The sequence below is a fragment of the Nyctereutes procyonoides genome, unplaced genomic scaffold (genome assembly GCF_905146905.1).
Source record: "Nyctereutes procyonoides isolate TBG_1078 unplaced genomic scaffold, NYPRO_anot_genome, whole genome shotgun sequence".
Classification (NCBI taxonomy): Eukaryota; Metazoa; Chordata; class Mammalia; order Carnivora; family Canidae; genus Nyctereutes; species Nyctereutes procyonoides.
Window position 1 is genome coordinate 2479133 of NW_026575120.1, and position 22174 is coordinate 2501306.

General features: G+C 34.5%; 1 protein-coding gene across 2 annotated transcripts in view; it reads right to left on the reverse strand.

The window, feature by feature from the left end:
• TUSC3 (tumor suppressor candidate 3) overlaps nucleotides 1-22174 on the reverse strand; it is a 224278-nt gene that overhangs the window by 97186 nt on the left and 104918 nt on the right. For both annotated transcript variants that reach the window (XM_055335205.1, XM_055335206.1), the window contains exons 3-5: nucleotides 8205-8322; nucleotides 3098-3238; nucleotides 99-239 (exon numbers count right to left, since the gene is read on the reverse strand). In XM_055335205.1, coding sequence (XP_055191180.1) covers nucleotides 99-239; nucleotides 3098-3238; nucleotides 8205-8322 — 400 coding nt within the window. The remainder of the gene's footprint in view (nucleotides 1-98; nucleotides 240-3097; nucleotides 3239-8204; nucleotides 8323-22174) is intronic.

Consider the following 22174-nt stretch of genomic DNA (forward strand, 5'->3'; position numbering starts at 1 on the left):
TTCTCACTGAATTGACACCTTTGTTGAAAATCAACAACCATACAACTTGTACTATTCACAAAGAAATAAGGTGAAAAAAGTATAGTATAATAACATACCAGAGATACCATGGCCCAACCAGTCTTATTATAGATGAATTCCAAGTTGTTCCTTCTTAAGTAGAGCAAACCGCCAACAAGTGACACTAACAGGGCCAAAGCAATGGTGCCAGAATAGTTGGGTGGTCTGAAGACTCGAATCTGCAAACACACAAAATGAAAATTTTAAGAGTTGAATAAAAGTAAAAGTGTTTTTCCTCTTGATCATATTCCAGTCCTTCGAATTATTAATACCAAAGCTCTAGAAAATTGCCACTCTACTTTTTTCATTTGTGGAACTAACACTGCTTTAGCTCTTTACAAATCAAAAACAAATGGCTTCCAAAATCATGGCTATGCTGTAGGTGAACAGTTAACATACACACATATAACTTATATTTATTTTTTAAAGATTTTATTTATTTATTCATGAGAGACAGAGAGAGAGAGAGAGAGAGAGAGAGAGAGAGAGAGAGAGAGAGGCAGAGAGAGAGAGAGAGAGGCAGAGGGAGAAGCAGCCTCCATGCAGGGAGCCCGATGTGGGACTGCCCTTACAGTCAACTGAAATTAGGAATGGAAATGCAAATATTCGCTCTTGTTGCTACTCCTGGAGCCCATAATCCTGTGTTTTGTTTTACTGGCATCTAATGAACTGTTCCCCCCCCCCATCCCCTGCAGGAACTATGTCTAGTTCTCTAATTACTGTATTACCTAGCATGTCATTGGGGTCCAGTGAACACGACCCCAGGACCCCAGGATCACAACCTGAGCTGAAGGGAGACACTCAACCACGAGCCACTCAGGCATCCCCATAACTTATATTTAATCCAGAAATGCTGTGTTTCACCTATAAAACATGGGATCGTCTAGTATAGGGGGATGAGTTAGGGATATATTATTTCAAATTGGGACATTTTAACATCTTTAACATTTCAACATTTTTTAAACATCTTTACTGACATAACATGCACACCAACTGAAAATTCACCTGGTATACAATTCAATGGTTTTTATCATATCCAAAGGGTTGTGTAACCATCACCAAAGTCAGCATTAAAACATTCCAATCATGTCAAAAGGAAATCTTTCAGCAATCTCCCTCTTAAACCCCTCACCCTCCAACCCTAAACAGCCATGAATCTACTCTAACTGGACAGATTTCCCTTTTATTGAACTTTTCATATAATATGTGGTCCTCTGTAACCGGCTTCTTCCACTTAGCATGATGTTGTCAACCTTCTTGTTATAGCATGTTTCCACTTCATTTCTTTTTTATGCCTGAACATTTCATTGTATAGATACAGCACAATTTGATATCTGTTTATCAGTCAATAGGCATTTGGGTTGTTTATACCTTGTGGCTATTGTGAATAATGCTGCTATAAACATTCTTGTACAAGTATTTGTGCAGACACATGTTCTCATTTATCATGGGTATATACCTAAGAGTAGACTTCCTGGGCTACATATATAGTAACACTGTTTCTTGATTTCAGGATTGCCAGGATGTTTTCCAAAATGGCTGTACCATTTTACATTCCCACTGCTAGTACATGAGAATTCTGATTTCTCCATTTCCTTGCCAATATATTGTCTCACTCATTGATTCCAGCCAACGTAATGGGTATGGGATACTAATTCACTGTAGGTTTGATTTGCATATTCCTAATGATTAATGATGCTGAGCATCTTTTCATGTACTTATTAACCACCTGTATTAGTACATTTTCCCTAAAGAAATGTCTATTCAGATTCTTTGTCCATTTTTAATTGGGTTTTTCTTTTATTATTGACTTATAAGATTTCTATATACATACTAGATATAAGTTCTTTATCAAAAAATGATTTGTAAATATATTTTCTCCCCTTCTATGGGTTGTTTTTTCATTTTCTTGATGGTATCCACTAAAATATAAAAGCTATTTTTTAAAACTAGATGGCATTGGTATGAAATCACAATTTCAAAGTATATAAAGATCTTGGTTCTAATATTTCTCACTAAAAGGAACCAAGATGGGTAATTGAGTGCCACACAGCGCAGATTAGGTAGATAAGCCTGAAACATTATGTCAGAAAAGTAAGAAAATGCATGAATAAATGTGTTTACACCTTATGGTAAAATTATATATTCTAGAACAAATGTACTTTAAAATTCCTGGTTATAATTGTTCACTACAAAAAATTCTGGTGAGATTAGGGAATAAAGCAGCCTTGAGCTCTCCACATAGACATTAACTACCACCAAGATTCTGGTTTGTTTACTTCCTGAATAAACTGTCCACATATCTACACTCATATTTATGCTTCATAACAAAATTCTAGATCATACTATAAATACTATTTTTCTAATCTACTCCTTTGCTTCTTTCTATGTCAAATATACTTGCAGATCATTGTTGCCTATGTTACAGTACACTGAAGTAGTTTTTAGACATTTTTTTTATTTTTAGACATTTCACTTATTTCCATTTTTCCCATTACAATGAATGTTATTTAAAAAATATTTCTATTGCTACATATTTGAATGTAATTCAAATTATATCCTTAGGTTAAATTTTAAAAGTAGAATTGATTGTTAAGGTTAAATTACATTACACACACTTAGAATTAGTTATTCCACAGTCCCAAGAGCAGTATATGAGAGTATTTTCTCACATGGCTCATGAAAAGTATTATATCATTTTTATTTGCCCAAAAGCTAAATAAAAATTACACATCTTTTTAATTAGAATTTCTTTACTAATACCTTTGAACAATATCTATTTTAGCCTCTGAAATTACTTTGTGCCTAACTCATGCACTTTTTAATGGTTCTTAAAATATCAATGTACCATTATTCTAAAAACCATTTAAATTCACCTAACTCAGTCAAAGTTCAGCTTACAGCTATCAGACAGTTTTCTCTAGGTAAGGGAAAACGTTTTATAGAGTAATTTTAAGAATCCTGTGGCCTTACTACAGTGCTATAACAAACCAAACTAATTAGCCTATTATTAACACTATAGGGAATAAAAACATACATGAACATCCGTTCTGTCAGCAATCCACTTTGCTAGTTGTTCAGCAGCAAATCCAATTCTTTGAAGGTCAAAAGTATCAGCTCTCTTGGGTCTGCCTTTTGGAGGAAAATGCATGAACGTAGGAGCAGAATTCATGTTGAGCTGTAAAACATAAGATAAAAAAATACATAATATCTCACAATCTTTATAAAACACTAATCTAAAATTTTATGGTTTTCTTCCTGCATGAATTTTCAAAATATAGCATTTACTATGAAAGTCCAAGTGGTTTTCCAGAGCTTAATCATTGTATTCATTCACTGTTACATACTATAGTGCTCTTTGTAACATGCTCTTTGATGGAAAGAGAACTTGTGAATTTGGCTAAGTTCTCTGAACCTTTACATGTAACATACTATTTCACTTAAGCAGTTATTAAAATACTGGCACTTGTTGAAAAATATAAATGCATAACAGAATTAATGTCAGATTATTAAATTCTCTATTAAAAAGTTAAAAATGATGATTATATCAGAAACCAAGATTTCTATTCTAAGCAACCTGCATTTACCAGGCTATGGGAGAAATCCACAATGATGTCTTTTTCTGTTCAACTTCTCTGTTGATTCAACTGTCTTAAGATGGTTATATCTCAAAATTATTTTCTATAGGTAATTCCTTTTGAAGTATATTGAATACAATGCTACTTTAAGATAAATGGCCCTTGGGACGCCTGGGTGGCTCAGCGGTTAAGCGTCTGCCTTCGGCTCAGGAGGTGATCTTGGAGTCTCAGGATCAAGTCCCACATCGGGCTCCCTGCATGGAGTCTGCTTCTTCCTCTGCCTATGTCTCTGCCTCTATCTCTGTGTCTCTCATGAATAAATAAATAAAATCTTTTTTAAAAAAAGATAAATGGTGCTTATCAAGAATAGAATACCTAAAACAAATGTTAGGTTAATTTGCATTCAGTAGCAAACTACAAAAATTATATAAATTAAATTCTTGCTGCCCAGGCATTATGAAAACTGTCTCAAATAAAGGCCAACAGATTTTTGGCCTTGCCTTGCAACGTGGCTCTGCATTTCCCAATACTGAGAATGGTAAAGCAAAATCAAAGCAAAAATTGTCATTGCAGTTGACATCAAAGTAAAGATACAGCAGTACCCACAGTGGGCTTGCATGTTATGGACAACAGCAAGGCTGATTAAAGATAATGAAACACATGGTCACCAGCTACTTTCTTCTCTGTGGTTTTGCCTACTCCAGACTTTGTTCATGTATGTTTCCATGATGGGTGCAGAAGAAATAGCTATAGCCAACATGTAAATAACATATTACAAGTAAAAAGTCTCTGCATTAGATCAGAAAATTCCTAATAAGGTTTAATACCTAAAAATTTTAGAGTTAAAAAAGAAATCCTATAATTCGAAGCTTGTGCCTTAATTAAAATGCACAAATTCCTCAAGGCCACACAAAGCATGGTACAATACAGATCTTGCTGCTAGTCCAGACCTGCTTCTAGCACACTACCATCATTAACTGGTTGGTCTGTCATCATTCGCTTAGCTTCAACCATTACATGGAAATCACATATAATTGAAATTATTTTCCCCACAAGTCCCCAATAAGTCAAGAGTCATCAAGTTTAAGAATTCATATTATCTTCAGAAAGCACAATGTTTTAAAATGTCAGTTTAGAAAGAGCAGTTCAACAAAATGTGGTTCAATAGTTAGAAAAGAAACACAGCATTAAAAATCTTTTAGTAGTTCTCAATAAAACATGTACTTCCCTACTTTTGTACATTATAATTCCCCATAAAAACCACTAACTGCTACAACTTTTATGCATTTTAAAGTAACTCTTAGGATCCCTGGGTGGCGCAGTGGTTTGGCGCCTGCCTTTGGCCCAGGGCGCGATCCCGGAGACCCGGGATCGAATCCCACATCGGGCTTCCGGTGCATGGAGCCTGCTTCTCCCTCTGCCTGTGTCTCTGCCTCTCTCTCTCTCTGTGACTATCATAAATAAATAAAAATTTAAAAAAAAAGTAACTCTTATTGCTAAGCCAGGGGCTAGGTTTTAGAAAAGACAAAGCAGTTCTATATTCAGAATTCTGCTGAATCTAAATTAACCTGAGGAAATTTTTCAACTAAAAACAATCTTCAAAAAAAAAAAAAATCTTCATGTCAACTTTCATATCCATGTCAAACTTAAAAAAATAAACTTATGTATAACGCATACAAAAGAATTCAAAGATTATAGTTAACGATATATCTACATGGCTATACACTGGCAGCCTATATAGTCAGTAGTCAGCACACAAAGTTTGAATTAGTTGCCCAAATTTTTAAGATAGAAAAATTTCATATAAAAATTCATATTTGGATTTCCTCCTGAAAAAACAGGTCTAGCTAAATGCATTTGGCCTGCATTTGCTAACCATAGCTGGAACAAGCTATAGCCCTCTGAGGTCAAGTCTGTCTGTTCCAGCTTGCTGCAGTCCTCATCCACACCATACGGTTTCCTCAACAATGAGACCACAGTCAGCTCCATAGTGCTTTGCTGATTTTATTTCTTACAGTAGTTAGAAGAAAAATGAAATAGCAGTATTTCCATTAAAGATTTATTAAAAAAAAGACTCAGAAAGACTTTAATAAAATAGGAGAGAAGATATGTAATTATGCAAGTGAAGAACTAATAATGTGTTTAATATGTTAAGAATGTACCATAATGCAACTAAGTGAATCCAATCTGCTCTTTTATTTGGTTTACAAATCTGGCCAGGATAGATATTTGGGCTTGAAGCCTCTGCTCTAGAAGACTGGACCTGGATAACCATTTCCTAATATGGCAGAGAGGATTCAAGTATATAAGGAATAACATTTCACCTGATAATCACTAAGGTCAATTCTCCTGAGATTCCATGGAGACCTATAAATTACTTAAAATAATATTTGGTTCTTATAGTACTGTAATTTTTCTTTGTAACATCTGAAATTACAGATAGTCCCTGACTTATGATAGTTCAACTTACAATTTTCCAACTATACAATGGTGCCAAAGTAATACACATTCATCAGAAACTATACTTCAAATTTTGAACGCGGATCTTTTCATGTGCTAGTGATACACAGTACAATACTCTCTCATGATGCTGGCTAAGGGCCTGAGCCACTGCTCTCAGTCAACCATGCAATTATGAGGGTAAACAACTGCTACACTGACAACCATTCTGTACCCATACAAACATTCTGTTTTTCACTTTCACTACCATATTCAATAAATTACAAAGATACTCAGTATTTTAATATGAAACAGGCTTTGTGTTAGATGATTGTGTCCAACTGTAGACTATTTTAAGTATTCTGAGCACACTGAGGTGTAGTAAGCTAAACTATGATATTCAGTAGGTAGGTGTATTAAATGCATTTTGACTTTCAATATTTCAACTTACAGTGGCTTTATCAGGATATAACCCCAATGTAAGTTGAGGAAAATCTGTACAAATGTATATGTGTTTTTTATTATTATGATGTTATTACTATCAGCTCCCTGATCTGTAAGTTCTTTCTGGGCAGAATTATGTATGTCTTTCTCATGAGCCATTGCACCTACAGAGTATAGACAGTCAATAACATTGGTGAACAGGTGAACAAAAAGAAACATCTCAAAAGGCAAAATAAAGTTCTAGGGGAAGAAATAAGTGAAGAACACTAACAGGAAAGACCAAGAATAAAGGATATTGAAAGCAAAAAAAAAAAAAAGTTTCTCTTATTTAACTAGAAACTGGCAAAGAGGAATGAATAATTGATCTGGAAACAAGTAAGCAAAAATACTTACTAATGGCCCATTTATAATTAATGAGCTAAATTCTTTACAGAATTAAATGCTTTTCAATGGTCTAGTAAAGTATTATGCCAAAGAATGTCACATGTAAGAAAAATAAAATAGACCAAAATAATCAATGCCAGGTACTACAATAAGTTTTACATTTGAAAGGCACCAATCATGTAGTGATAAATACAAAATATTAGTCACTGTAGGGTAACAGTATAAGAACAACAACTCTGGGAGACAGATTGCTGAGCTCAAACTCTAGCACTGCATTACACTAACTTTGTAAACTTAGAAAAGTAACCTCTTCAAACCTTAATTTCCTTATTTGTGAAATGAAGATCACATTATTTTTCTCACTGGATTGTTGTAAAACTAAATGAAAGCGTATACATTAAGTTCTTCGAAGAGTGCTTGGATCATGTGCACTTAATAGTAGCAATGATGATGACACAACCCATGACAAAATTGATGACAACTAGCATCCTTATGCCACAATTCATTATCTTGCTCTACAGACAAGACTATGTAAATAAATGAGAATGTGTTAGTCTGTTTGAGTTGCTGTAACAGAATACAGCCTAGGTAGCTTAAAAAATAAACATTTGTTTTTGCACAGTTCTGGAGGCCGGAAGTCCAAGATTAAGATGCCGGGAGAACTGGTCTCTGATGAGACCTCTTTTACTGATTTGTACATAGCTATCTTTATATGATGTCCTTATGTGCCCCTTTTATAAAGATACCAGTCCTATTGGATTAGGGTCTCATTTTATAATCTCATTTAACCTTAATTATCTCCATACAGCATCTCCAAATACAGTCATTTTGAGGTTATGGCTCCAACATATGAGTTTGAAAGGGACACAATTCAATCCGTAACAGAGAACACTTTTAAATAAATACTTAATACTTTATATCTGTCACATTGGAAGAAGTGAGGGTTAAGTAAAACTTACACTGAATTTACATAAAATTTCATAAATTTGTACAAAATCCCACCTAAACTCAATACAGTTAAATATTGAACTAAGGACAATCCATGTAAACTACCACTATATGCTTGAAAAAAATGTATTTCCTCTATGATGTAAAAGTTAAAATATGTCTACCATACTAACAGCACAGACTATGCAATGTAAAGATAACATTGGCTAAAATCATTTCAATCACATCACAGAATTTATTATAACTATTTTGTGTTTCTTATTCAATGAATTGTATTTGTATTCAACTAAATGTATCCACTATAACCAAATTTATTAAATATATTAGCAAAATAGGATGTAACTCTTTTACCTGTTGAAAAACATCTGTTCCCTCATCATAGTCCACCATACTGAAGAAGAGTTTGTTGCAGAAGGCAGATGAATAGCGCCAGGAGTTAGCCAGTATTTGATACTCTTCATTAGCTTGCCTGATAAGGAGAATGGGGCAGAGTAAAAACATATCAGTACTCAGGCATTAACAAAGCTGCTAATAAAACCAGTAATTCTAACATGAGGGTTAGCTAATTTCTGTACAGATTGCGAGCACTGATTTTATATTTTCACATGGTTGTAAAAAATTTGCATACATCACATGTGAAAATTATATAAGATTCATATTTTGTTGTTCATAAAGGCTTACTGTGCCACAGCCACACTGATTCGTTTATATTGCTGGGACTGATATTGTGCTATTTAAGGGCAGAGTTGAGTAATTGTAACAGGAAGTATGTGGCCCAAAAGTCTGGCATGGCCCTTTAAATAATCGACAACTCTTACTCTAGTAGAGGTTTGTGGCATCCCCTATATATATTATTTAAATCTTCCAATGATTTTTGGTAAAGGACAGAAAGCAATTTTTAAGAATATGGGCAATTCAGTTTAGCAGAGGGAAAAAAATAATAGCAATTTTTAAAATTGTAAACAAAGTCATACTGCATCTTTATATATGCCATTTACCTAAAAATGCATTTACACTCATAATTACTAAGGTAATTAGTAAAAATAAGCAAAAATTTCTCTGATAGCTAAACCAAATGACACAAATAAGCCCACCTCTATGAACGTTATTACTTGTTTTGAATTAATATCTATTGGACATTTTGTTGATTCTCCAGATAATAAAGCTTTATATTTAAGTGTAGGATTGGAGTAGAAACAGAGACATGACGTTGCTAGGAAGGATGTAAATAGAGTTATAAAAACAAGCAGCAACAAGTGATCATTAAAATATGTCTTTAAAAAGTGTGTTACCTCTGTATAATTGAGAAAGGAGTTGATCTCCTCCCTCTCCTGAAAATGGAAGAGATAAAAATGTATAATCTCATAATAACACAAAGACTTGGAGTAGAATCAGCAAAAGATAAAGAGATTTCAAGAAATACCTGGAAAACAGAAAGCTAGAGGAAAAATTTTGATAGAAGAAGGTACAATCACAAAGTGAGATTTCAGAGCAGAAAAGAGTTAGGAAAAAGGCTGGATTAAGAAGCAGCAGAGTCTGGAGATAAGAAATGGTACTCAGAAATCATAATTAAATTTCTTTATTTGGAATAGAAGACCCAAACTCTTGCCCCACTCCCAACCAGTTCCAGTGTTAGCTTTTCTATTGCTAAGTGACTGGGCTATCAAAAAAAAAAAAAAATCACCTATGTGACTGAGGAAAACCTGACACAATTAAAAAGTCAAACAAAAATCCTAAACAAAGTAGACTCCAGAAGAAACATAATTCAAAGAAGTATAAAAACATTAAAAAGAAACTTTTATATACTCAGAAAAAGCCAGAGGAATTTCTCAAGAACTGTGCAGGGTATGAGATTTTATCTTATACATACAAGGTAACAAGCTACCATGTTATTGTTTCATGGAAGCTGGCAGAAAAGATGAGACTGCTGGGTCAGAACAAAGGACTTTATTACTTCATGTTTGTTCACAACAGTTTCCTTTGCCCCCAAGCCCAATGGGTGACACTTGGGGCCTTCGTGAATGCCAGCACACACAGTTAACTGTGTTACGGGAGGAGAAAGCCGAGCATGAAGCACTTACTATTTCTATAGCAAGTAAAAAGCAGCCTGTACTTTGTTCAGTGGGATACATTACTTCATTCCTTAAGGCTTCTCACTGGACACACACCCCTGAGAAACTGCCCAGGTAAAGAGCAGTCAGGCCTCTGCCTTCTGGGCATAACCAGGGAGAACATGCAGGGATGCTCAGGGCCCAGGGCAGCCTGCTTCTTCCAAGACTCTTCTCTCTCTCTCTCTCTCTCTCTCACTCTCACTCTCACTCTCACTCTCACTCTCACTCTGTCACTCTCACACACGTACCTGCGCATACACAGAGAAAAATGTCATAGAAAAAAAGAACAAAGAAAGTAAAAGAGCACTTAAAATTTAAAATGATTGTTCAAATTAAATGCCAATATTAGAAGATGGTGTTAAACAAAATTCACAGAATAAAAAAGGCACAGCTGGACTATATTGGGGAAAAAGAGGGAGAAAGGGACCTAGAGATCAAATCCAAAAGTTCCAACTTTCAGAGGAGACCCAGAAAGACAAGAGAGAGAATGGAGGAAATATTTCTGGAAGCATAATACAATTAAAGGAGACTCTTAAAATAATTTCCAGGTTCTAAGTAACAGATATAAGAAAAGACCAACACCGAGACATATTGTGTTATTTCCAATCGTTATAGATAAAAAGAAGGTTGGAGGAAAAAAAATATGTAACAATGACAAACGATGAGATTGGGATTGGATTAGTAATTACCAACACTAGATACTGGCAGATAATAGAACAATTCCTTCAGAGTTTTGAGAGCATGCCACTTCAAGGTAGAATTCTGTATCAAGCCAAACAATTAAGTTTGAAATAAACACATTCTCTGAAATGTAAGGAATGTGAACTTACTTTCAGATATAATTGATAGAAAGGGAATATGAATGAAAAAAAAAAACGAGAAAACCTGAGAGTATAAGAGAAAAGATCTAAGAAAGGGAGAAGGGCGACTAGAATTATGGTTAAGGTATACAGGATATAAGATGTATAAGAAAACTGATCCAACAAAGAAGCAACAAAGTCCAAATTAGAACATAACTTTAATTGGGCTTTAAAATAAAAAGATCCTAAGCAATCATTAGAATCAGTAAAAGATGGAAGACACTAAGACCATACATAGTATGTAAAACATACTAGGACCAGAAAAACTACAAGAAAAATGACTATAAAAGTTCTAAACAAGATGCAAAAATTAAAATGTATCATACTTTTGGCTAATTGGAAATGAGAAAGATTAATTTGAATACAGAATATAAATGCTATCAACTTTTATTTTAAAGATTTTATTTATTTATTCATGAGAAACAGAGAGAGAGAGGCAGAGACACAGGCAGAGGGAAAAGCAGGCCCCATGCAGGGAGCCCGATGTGGGACTCGATCCCCAGACTCCAGGATCACGCCCTGAACTGAAAGCAGGAACAAAACCGCTTAGCCACCCAGGTGTCCCATTGCTATCAACTCTTGATGACAGTCAACAGGATTTGACAGGTAAAAAAGGAAGGGGAAGAGGCGGGGGGGGGGGGGGTGCTTACTAGTGCTTACTAATCTTCATGTGACCAATTAGAGAATCAAGAGAGGTCGTCTATAGATCATGGACAAGAAACAGAAGGATGCTACTTACTGCTACAATAATAAAAGAACTAGAAAGCTATAAAAATGAGAGATGAAAGAAATGAGAGATGAATTAAATCCTTATCTTTTATAGCAAGAAACATCAAGATTACATTTGCTTTATAAAATTTTGTTATAAGGCTAACATTTAGAGATATGAAGAAAAAAGTCACCAGAGGAAGAAAATACAAAGAAATAATAGTGATTGCCTGTGCCCAACCATACATGCAGATGAGCGCAAAGGCTAGAAAGTGTAGTTGTTCACTTGAGGCTCTTTTTATTAATAAGGAGCACATAATACTGCCGTGATTAAAACATATTTAAAAGGGTTAAATACGAAAAGGGCTATAATCTGAGGTCATTTAGTATAAAGACCTCAAGGGCATCATTTTATTGGACCACAGTACATTGTAAGGATCAGCTTAAGACTGCACTGTGCTCAGTACACAGAATACGTTCAATGAAAATGAACACAATCTTTTAAAGCTTTGGTGGCTGAATAAAATTTAATTTACTATAATTCACTGAGAAACTATTTACTGAGCACTTAATAGCAGTAACTAAGCAATCTTCAAGGTCTCTGCTCTCATGAGGTTGATATTTTAGTAAAGAGACATATAATAAGCCACCAAATAAGCAATTAAAATCTACGACATACACTGAGAAAATAATATAATACAGAGAATGGTATTACAGAAAATAATGGAGGATCTATGTAGATGGAATATCATGAAAGGTTTCTCAGGTAAGAGTGACTCTAAAGCTCAAATCCCACATCACTGAAGCAAGCTGGAGATAAACATTTCAGGTAGCACGAAGAGCAAACACAAAGGCCTAAGGAGAGAAAGGACTTAAGATGATGGCAAAATGAAACTGTGACACAAATGAGAACATGCTCTGTTTATAAGAGGAATACACGGAGAATACAGAGCTTTTGCCCACCTTTATTTAAAACAATGCCTCACTGCTACAATAAAAACAGTAAAAACCAGCATAAGTCTAAAATCTGATTTGATTTTTGTCATATGGAATATAATTTTACCAGCAAGTATCTATCATTAATTTTTAAAGAAGCACTCCACACAGTGAATTGGCACCAACAATTAAGTAGGTCTGAACATCTCTGCATACTAATAAACCTCAAGAGAACAATGGTACCTTTAGAAAAAATCATTATGCAGATAACATCACAATTTTTAAAAACCAGTATATTTTTACACAAAAGAACATTTTAACTTCAAAAAACTGGAACTAAGGGAAAAAGCAAATCAGCAAAAACGGGCCTTCTTGTGACAATGATATGCTAAGAAATGAAAATGCTTCGTTCTGAAAAATATGAAGAAAACAATAAAATTTTAGTATTCTTACATCTGTGTATAATATTTTACAGAACGATGTAGCACAGGAATAATGTTGAGTTTCTTTCCCTCATAATGTTGTAACCTAGCCCAGACCCACTAGAATCTACTAAATATACATTCATGCATTCATTAATTCACTCCACAAATATACATTAGTGCCACCAAAAATTAATGTAGGAGCAAAGGCTCTTATATTAAGGAGAATACAGGAGAAAGAGAGGCCTCATACAAGTATGCTCAACATTTCTGATAATCTTAAGTACTCTGAAGAAAACAAGAAAATGCAACAGAGTATTGAGTCAAAGAGGATGAATTAATTTTGCCTTGAAACTCTGTATTCTGTATCACTCCACTTTTTTAACTGAAGTTCCCAATTAGCAACTGTAGATTCTATCTTGTGTTCCAAAGTCTGAGTTTCCCACTGTCTATATAAAGAACAGAAGACAAAATGGCCAAAACAGAAGACAAAATCCTCCATACTCTGGCCACAACTTAGATCTATGATTTATGTCATATGAACATGTCATACTTAAAGGCTATTTTATGACATCTCATGTTCATTCTTCAAGTTTAAATCCTTTGCTTAGAATGTCCTCCCTTCTTTCAAAACCTTGCTCAAAAACTTCCTCTCCTTTGGAAGTCACTTCAAATCCCTATGTCCACAGTATTTGTTAAGGCAACTGCCCAAAATGGAAATTCTCAGCTAATGCATAGCACTATTTATTTTATCCACATATCTGTTCTCTTTATCCATGTTATTATTAATGCATTCATTGTTCAATGGCTGGGGCCTACTACAGAATATGCATTTAACAAAGGCTTGATAATGGTGATAATGAATACCATACTTTCCTAAAAAGTCAATACAGCATATATACCCTAAGTATCACTACACTGGAGATTCTGAATTCTGCATGAAAAAGCCCACTTAGGTTTACATTAAGGTTAATGTCTCTTTTAAGGCCAATTTACTATACTGGTGGTCTTGGAAGAAAAAAGAAGAAATATTTTAAATCTATTTACATCACAAATATATGCTATTTACCAAAGGAATAGTCGTCATGACTTGAAAGGTTATAATGACTAACTCATCAATCTAACATCATCTAATGTAATGAGTAAGTCATTATTTAACATCTAACATCATCTAACATAATTCATAATGTTAATTTCATATGCAAATATGGAACCCATATCTTAATCTTCAATGATGTTTACTCATCATTTTAATATGTGCTGCAATAATAAAGAAGTATAACTAACAATCTCCACCTTTAAGAGGCTTCTTAGAAAAATGAATAGAAATGCACTAATACATAAGTAAGATACATACAGTTGACCCTTGAACAACATGGGATTGAACTGCAAAGGTCTACTCACGTGCAAATTTTTAATACAATACTATAAATGTATTTTCTCATCCTTATAATTTTAATAACCTTTTCCTTTCTCTACCTTTATTATAAGAATACAAAAAAAAAGAATACAGCATATAATACATATTACATAGAAAATACTTGTTAACCAATTGTTTGTTATATGTAAAGCTTCTTTTCAAAGTAGGCTATTAGTAAGTTTTGGGGGAATCAAAAGGTATGCACAGATTTTCGAATGCATGGGGGGAGGGTGTCAATACCCCTAAATCCTGTCTGTTCAAAGATCGACTGTATGTTAAAAAAAAAAAAAGAACACAGATTTTAAGGGTGATATATACAGCATATAGAAGAGAATGAGGTCACAGTGGACTGGAATCATTGGACAGAGTGTGAATGTGAAAATATTCAGAAAAGAATGGAAGGGCTAAAATTATAGTAAGAAAGGACATGAAGGGAATATTAAGGTAGCAGAAGCAGTATAAAAAAAGGATTACCCAGCCTGAAATGTGTATTATGTATTTCAAATAACAGAATATAAGCTTCATATTAGAAAATAAGGAAAGAAGAGACTGGAAGCTTTCTTCTAGTAGACAGATAAATAGGACTTTGACTTTATTCTATAAACAGTCAACAACTACGAGTGTTCTGAAAAAAGTGGATTGTGCAAAATACTAATTTAAAAAGCAGTATCGGGCAACAGTGTGTACTATACATTGGAGGAGGAGAAAATAAATGTTTGGAAAACACTTAGAATGTTACTATTGGTCTAGCTGGGAAGATATAGGAGGCTATTAAATAGTAAATAAATGAAGTTACGACCTATTTTTTACATATTCTCCTTTGGAATCTAGAGCACCAAAACCACCAAAACATTTTCTAGACAGGTTGCTTCTACTTAATATATCTAGCTGAGTGAGATATATATATATATATATATATCGAGGCTATCGAGGAAGGGCTCCAAGAAGTCAGAAGACCCAACCCCTTCATTTTATAACTGGGCAGACAGGCCCAGGAGGAGGTGTAACTCTTCCAAAATTGAAACCTAAGAGCATTTGTTGTTAGTGTAACTGAAACACACTCACATTATTGACTGCTTCTTGAGATTTCAGCTCAAAATGTCACCTGAGCATCAGCTTCCTTAACTACCCACCCCCTACAGGTCACTGTCACAAATCACCTTATTTACTTACTTGCTTATTTATTTTCACTTCGCACTCTATCATTTTCACTTGAATGCTAGTTTGTCTTTCTCACCTCCCCTAGAATAAAAATTTATGAGATGAAAAAAAAAATATATATATATATATATCCACCTGGGTGGCTTAGTGGTTAAGCATTTGCCTTCCACTCAAGTCACAATCCTGGGATCCTGAGAAAGAACCCATGGCAGACCACCTGCTCAGCAGGGAGTCTGCTTCTCCCTCTCCCTTAGACCCTCCCCCACCACCCTTGCTTTCACATGCTCACTCACTCTCTCAAATGAATAAATAAAAAATCTTTAAAAAGAATACATCTAGCTGAACAGAGAATTCCAGAAGCCAAGCAAATTACACTTCTTCAACATAAATATAACACTTAGAGAAAATTTAATACTGGCAGGGTCAATGGGGGCTTTTTTTTCTGTTGGGTGCAATTCAGTAGCAAAAGCATCAGTGAACAAATCTGTTTGTCACGAAATAATTCAATGAGCCTGAGAAATATGTATTTCAATGTTAATGATACCTACTCATAGTAAAAAGGACTCCTTAGAAGGAATGTACCCTAAAAAATAAACCCAGTTCTCCAAACTTAACTCCACTTTCCCTTTCCACCCATATTCTAACTACTCAATGCTTAAGAGATAAACAGAGGAATCCTAACTAATGACAAAGAAATTCACTGGTTTCTTGCATCTGTCTATGTTGGTTTAGACGAACAAGTAAGACATCACCAGTACTTATTAGCACACTTCAGACCTCACTGCCATCTGAAATTGAAAGGTGAAAACCACAAATGCTATAAGCACTCAACTGTTACCTAAAAAAACTATTGTTTCAGTAGTTCAGAGGAATATTACAGGCCTAATTTTATGAATTTAAAGGACATTGTAAATTCTTCTAATACATTAATATGCAGCCTGAAGAGGGCAGTCAAGGTGCATCAAAATATCCAGAAGGGCTTAGGCAATAACTTCAGGGCAGGCTTCTTCCTGTTAAATCTGGTATACATTAAACCTTCTTAAATTTTTTATTATGGGAACAAGTAAAAACATCACTTAATCCAAATGTTGTAACTTTTTAATGTTATAACCCTTTTTTAAAAGGTTATGTAAAACTAAAAGGGATTATTATTAACTCATCTGTAGCTGTTGATATTTAATATATTTCCCATGATGAATTTTTAATTTCCTTAAAGGGATTATTTAAAAAATATGGTTTCTCTTTTTAATGTTAATCAAACCTCCTATAAGGTAACAGATTCTTTTTTTTTTTTTACTTTTTTTTTTTTTAATTTTTATTTATTTATGATAGTCACAGAGAGAGTGAGAGAGGCAGAGACACAGGCAGAGGGAGAAGCAGGCTCCATGCACCGGGAGCCCGACGTGGGATTCGATCCCGGGTCTCCAGGATCGTGCCCTGGGCCAAAGGCAGGCGCCAAACCGCTGCGCCACCCAGGGATCCCAAGGTAACAGATTCTTATCAAAATTTCATTGTATGCCTTTTGGAGTCATATAGTTATGATGACTCATCTATGTATATAAATATACATTACAAAGTTATTCCAAGGTATTTCTTCATAAAATCCCTAATTAACCAACTTCTGCAGACAATGATATAGGGAGAGAGATGTGATGTAAGAACTGCCTATTATTTATGGTTGTAGTACCCTGAAAACAAACAAACAAACTGGTAAAGAGCACAATATACAAACATTTTAACAGAATGATTTTCCTCTGGCTGCACTATACATTCCCAGGACCCTACTAAATATACCTCAACTCTTCAATGCTTCTGAAGAGTTGACATATCAACAGTTCAATACTATATTGTAATTGACTTTGCATAATCCATACTTGGTAAGATGAATTAAAGAAGTTGTATCCATCATGTTCCATGTAACTTATGCATCTATTTTTTCCCTTTATCAGACCTAAGTAGATTACTTCTCCTTGGAAAACAACTCTAACATGAAATATGTGATTCAAACATGTATCTCAAGGCAAAATTGTATATGAACATAAGAGACAATAAACTGCATATTTATGCATAATTACCAGTTTATAAGTCAGTAAAACTTTTGTTCTCAAAAAATAAAAATAAAAAAAACTTTTGTTCTCTTTAAAAAATAGTAACAATAACATAAAAATGCTTAGAGGTTGTATCTGAAGAAGACTGATACACAATGTAGTAAAGAAACAAGCTGATTCATCCACTATTCACTTAACAAGGTTATACATAGATTACAGATACAAAAACTGTAATATATATTTGATCAATATTTGTGGAACTAACAATAAAGAATCAACAGATGGATGAATAAATGGATGAAGTAATACAGTGTTTGGAAGGGGTAAAAGTGAGCAGAAAAACACAGGCCCTTGCCACAAGATATGCCCATTTATTAGGAAAATGTACATATCGTTAAATAACGAATACAAAACAACAAATAAACAAGTTTCGAAAAATGTAAATCTTGTTTATAATAACTTGCCTAGGAATTTTTATAATATCCAAAAATATTCGAATAAAAGAATGCATTTTCATCACAAAACCTAACAAGTTAAAAATAGGAAAGCATTAACTTGTAGCATAAACCCCACAGGATTCCTGAACATGTGATAAAGAGCCGAGCAGATGCAGCCCTTAGAGAATTTTGTTGAAATGAATCAAAAAGGCAGGCATGAGATTAAAAACACTGTGTTCCATGAGATGGGGATGAGATGTTTTCTACCTAACCAAAAGCATCACCATCACCAGTAATATCTATAGTTTACCATAAGAACTCTTAGGTATTTACACCTCTCTCAGTCTCCACAAAGCCTTATAAGACAGGTACTAGTCTTATCTCTCTGTTTCACTTGAGGAATCTGAAGACAGAATCAACTTGGCTCTGTTCTATGGCCAGGAATTATCAGAGACAGCAGAATTAGAACTCAGATAAGAGGTTATAAGTACACCTATAGCTATAACAGAGATACAAACTCAATTCTCAGAGTATTGACTCTGACCACTTGCATCAAAAATCATCTGGGATTTTTTTTCTAGAACTTATTTTTTAAGTAGTTTTAGGTTTATGACAAAATTGGAGGGAGGAACAGAGATTTCCCATATAATCCTTTTCCTCCAGACTCCCCCACTGTCAACATCATTGACCAGTATTGTGTGTGTGTGTGTGTGTGTGTGTGTGTGTGTGTATTTTTTAACCATGAATGAACATACACTGACACATCATATCACCCAAATTCCATACTTTACCTTGGGGTTCACTCTTAGGGTACATTCATTCTTGGGTGTGGACAAAAGTATTACAACATATACCCATCATTATAATATCTACAGAGTACTGTCACTGCCCTACAAATCCTCTGTACTCTATTCATCTCTCACCACCCACTCCTGGCAACCACTCATCTTTATTGTCTCCATACTTCTACCTTTTCCAGAATGTCACAGATTTGGAATTACACCATATGTAGCCTTCTGAAATTGGTTTCTTTCACTTAGTAATATGCATTTAAGGTTCTTCCAGGTCTTTTAATGACTTGACAGCTGAGTTTTTTTTTTTTTTTTTTTTTTTTACTCTTGAGTAACATTCCATTGTTTGGATGTACCAGCTTATCTGTTACTTACTGAAAAACATTGTTTCCAAGTTTTTGGCAATTATGAGTAAAGCTGCTATTAATATGTATACACGTTTTCGTGTGGACATTGTTTTCATTTTCTTTAGATAAATACCAACATGATGATTGCTATCATATGGCAAGATTATGTTTAGTTTTATAAAAAACTTTTCCAAAGAAGCTCTACAATTTTGGATTCCTACCAGCATCGTATGAGAGTTCCTGTTATTTCATATCCTTGTTAGCATTTGGTGTTCTCAGTTTTTTTAATTCTGGCATTCTAATACATGTGCAGTGGTATCTCACTATCATCATAATTGTCATTTCCCCCACATAGGATGTGGGGTGTCTTTCCATATTCTGAACTGCCATCTGTATATCTTCTTTGGTGAGGTGTCTGTTAAGGTCATTGGCCCATTTTTGTGTGTTTTTATTCTTTTAAGAATACTTTTTATATATCAGATAAAGGAGCTTTTTATGAGTCTTCTGCAAATGTTCTTCTCCCAGTCTGTGTCTTGTCTACTAATTCTTCTGATATTGCCCTTTCATACAGCAGAAATTTTTCATTTTAATGAAGTCCAGTTTATCATTTATTATTTATTTCAGGAATCATGTCTTTGTTTTCTGTCTAAAAAGGTATCACCCTGCCCAAGGTCATCCAGGTTTTCTCCTATGGTATCTCCTAAATTTATCGTTTTGGATTTTACATTTAGGTTTGTACATTTTAAGTTAATTTTTGTGACAGGTATAAGGTCTGTACCTAGATCCACTTTTTTGCATGTGGGTATCTAGCTGTCCAAGCACCATTTGTTAAAGAGATTATCTTTGCTTCACTGTGTTGCCTTTGCCCCTTTGTCAAAGATCAGCTGTCAATGGTGATCTAGTTCTAGGCTCCACTGATGTATTCCTCTAAGCTTGGATCAAAACCACAATGTCTTGATTACTGTAGCTTTAGAATAAGTTTTAAAATTAGGTAACGTCAGTTCCCAACTCTGTTCTCCCCCAATACAGTGTTGGCTATTCTGAGTGTTTTGCCTCATCATATAAACTTTAGAATCATTTTATCAACATGCACAAAATGATTTGATGGAATTTTTTTATTGGGATTGCAATGAGTCTATAGATCAAATTGGGAAGAACTGACATCTTGGCAATATTGAGTCTTCATGTCCATGAATATAAAATATCTATTTATTCTTTGATTTCACTCATTACTTTTGTAATTTTTCTCATATACGTCTTTTACATATTTTGTTAGAGTTATACCTTAGTATTTATTTCATTTTGGGGGCTGCTTATGTAAATGGTATTGTGTTTTTAATTACAAATTTCATGTTGGTATACAGGAAAGCAATTGGCTTTTGCATATTAGCCTTGCATCATGAAATCTTGCAAAATTGATCATTAGTTCCAAAAGCGTTTTTGATTCTTTTTGGTCCTCCACATAGACAATCATGTTGTCTGTAAACAAAGACAGTTTTATGTCTTCCTTCTCCATCTGTACACATTTTATTTCCTTTCCTAAATTCTCACCTGACCTTTATTTATTCCTTGATGTTCTTTCTTTCTTTATATAGACATAAGTTTTTGACCTATATATTTTCCTTCTCTCTAAAGAACTTCTTCTAAGGCATTTCTTACAAGGAAGGTCAAATGGCAACATATCTCAATTTTTGTTTTTCTGACCACATATTTATCCTTCACTTGTGAAATACAATTTTACAGGGTGCAAAATGCTAGGTTGTCGTCCCTCCCCACCCCCCCACCCCCGCTCCCTCTCAACATTTAAGTACTTCACTTCATTCTCTTCTTGTTCACATGGTTTCTGTGAAGTCAAATGTAATTTTTGTTCCTGTGCCTCTACAGGTAGGGTTCCCTCTACCCCCACCCACTCTGCCTTCTATTAGGAATTTGTCTTTGAGTTTCTATTGTTTGAAGATGATATGTCAAGGTGTAGTTCATTTGGCATTTATCCTGCTTGGTGTTTTCTGAGCTTTCTTAATCTGTAGTTTGAGATCTGATACTAATTTGGAGAAATCTCAGTCATTGCTGTTGCAAATCTTTCTTCTGTTCCTTTTTCTCCTTCTGGTTATTTCCATTATGCACATATTGAAATTTTTGTAGTTGTCCCATAGTCCATGGATATTCTGGGTAGTTTTTTTTTTTCAGGCTTTGTTCTCTCTGATTTTTAGTTTTCAAAGATTCTACTTATATATCCTCTAGCTCAGAGATTCTTCCCTCACCCATGTTCAGTCTACTACTAAGTCCATCAAAGGATTTCTTCATTTCTGTTAAAGTATCTTTTATTTCTAGCATTTCTTTTTGATTCTCTTAGGATTTCCATCTCTTTACTTACATTGTCAATCTATTCTTGCATGCTATCTTATCCATTATAACTCTTAGCCTATTAATCACAGTTGCTTTAAATTCCTGCTTTGATAATTCCAACAGTCTTGCCATACCTGATGCTTGCTTTGTCTCTTCAATTTTTTTTTTTAACCTTTTGTTATGTCTTGTAAATCTTTCTTGACAGTGCCAGGGAAAAAGGCACTGCTATAAATAGGTCTTTAATAATGCAGTGATGAGATGTGAGAATAGGGAAAGTGTTCTATAGTCCTATGATTAGGTCTCGATCTTTTAGTAAGCCTATGCCTCTGGACTGTGAACTTCACAACTGCTCTTCAGTTTTTTTCTTCTCCCTTAGACAGGATAGGATGGCTAGAGTGGGATGGAGCTGGGTATTTCCTTGCTTTCACACAAAACACTAAAATTGACTGGAGTTGGGTATTCTCCTTCCCCAGATCAGTTAGTCTCTGATAATACTCCAGCAGGTTAGAGTCTGGTCAACAAATTTCCCCTAAGAACAGACTTTTTTTAAGAACACAGTGCTCTGGTATAGTTTAAAATGGTCCCTTACCCCTCTACTTGCTAGAAGCCTGAGGGACTTTTCTCTGATACTTACTGCAGCAATCTGGTCAAGCTCCTAGAGATAAACCTCATAATACTATGGGGGGCTCCCCATGACTAGAACCCCCTTGTTTTGTTTTTTTAACTCTCAGAGT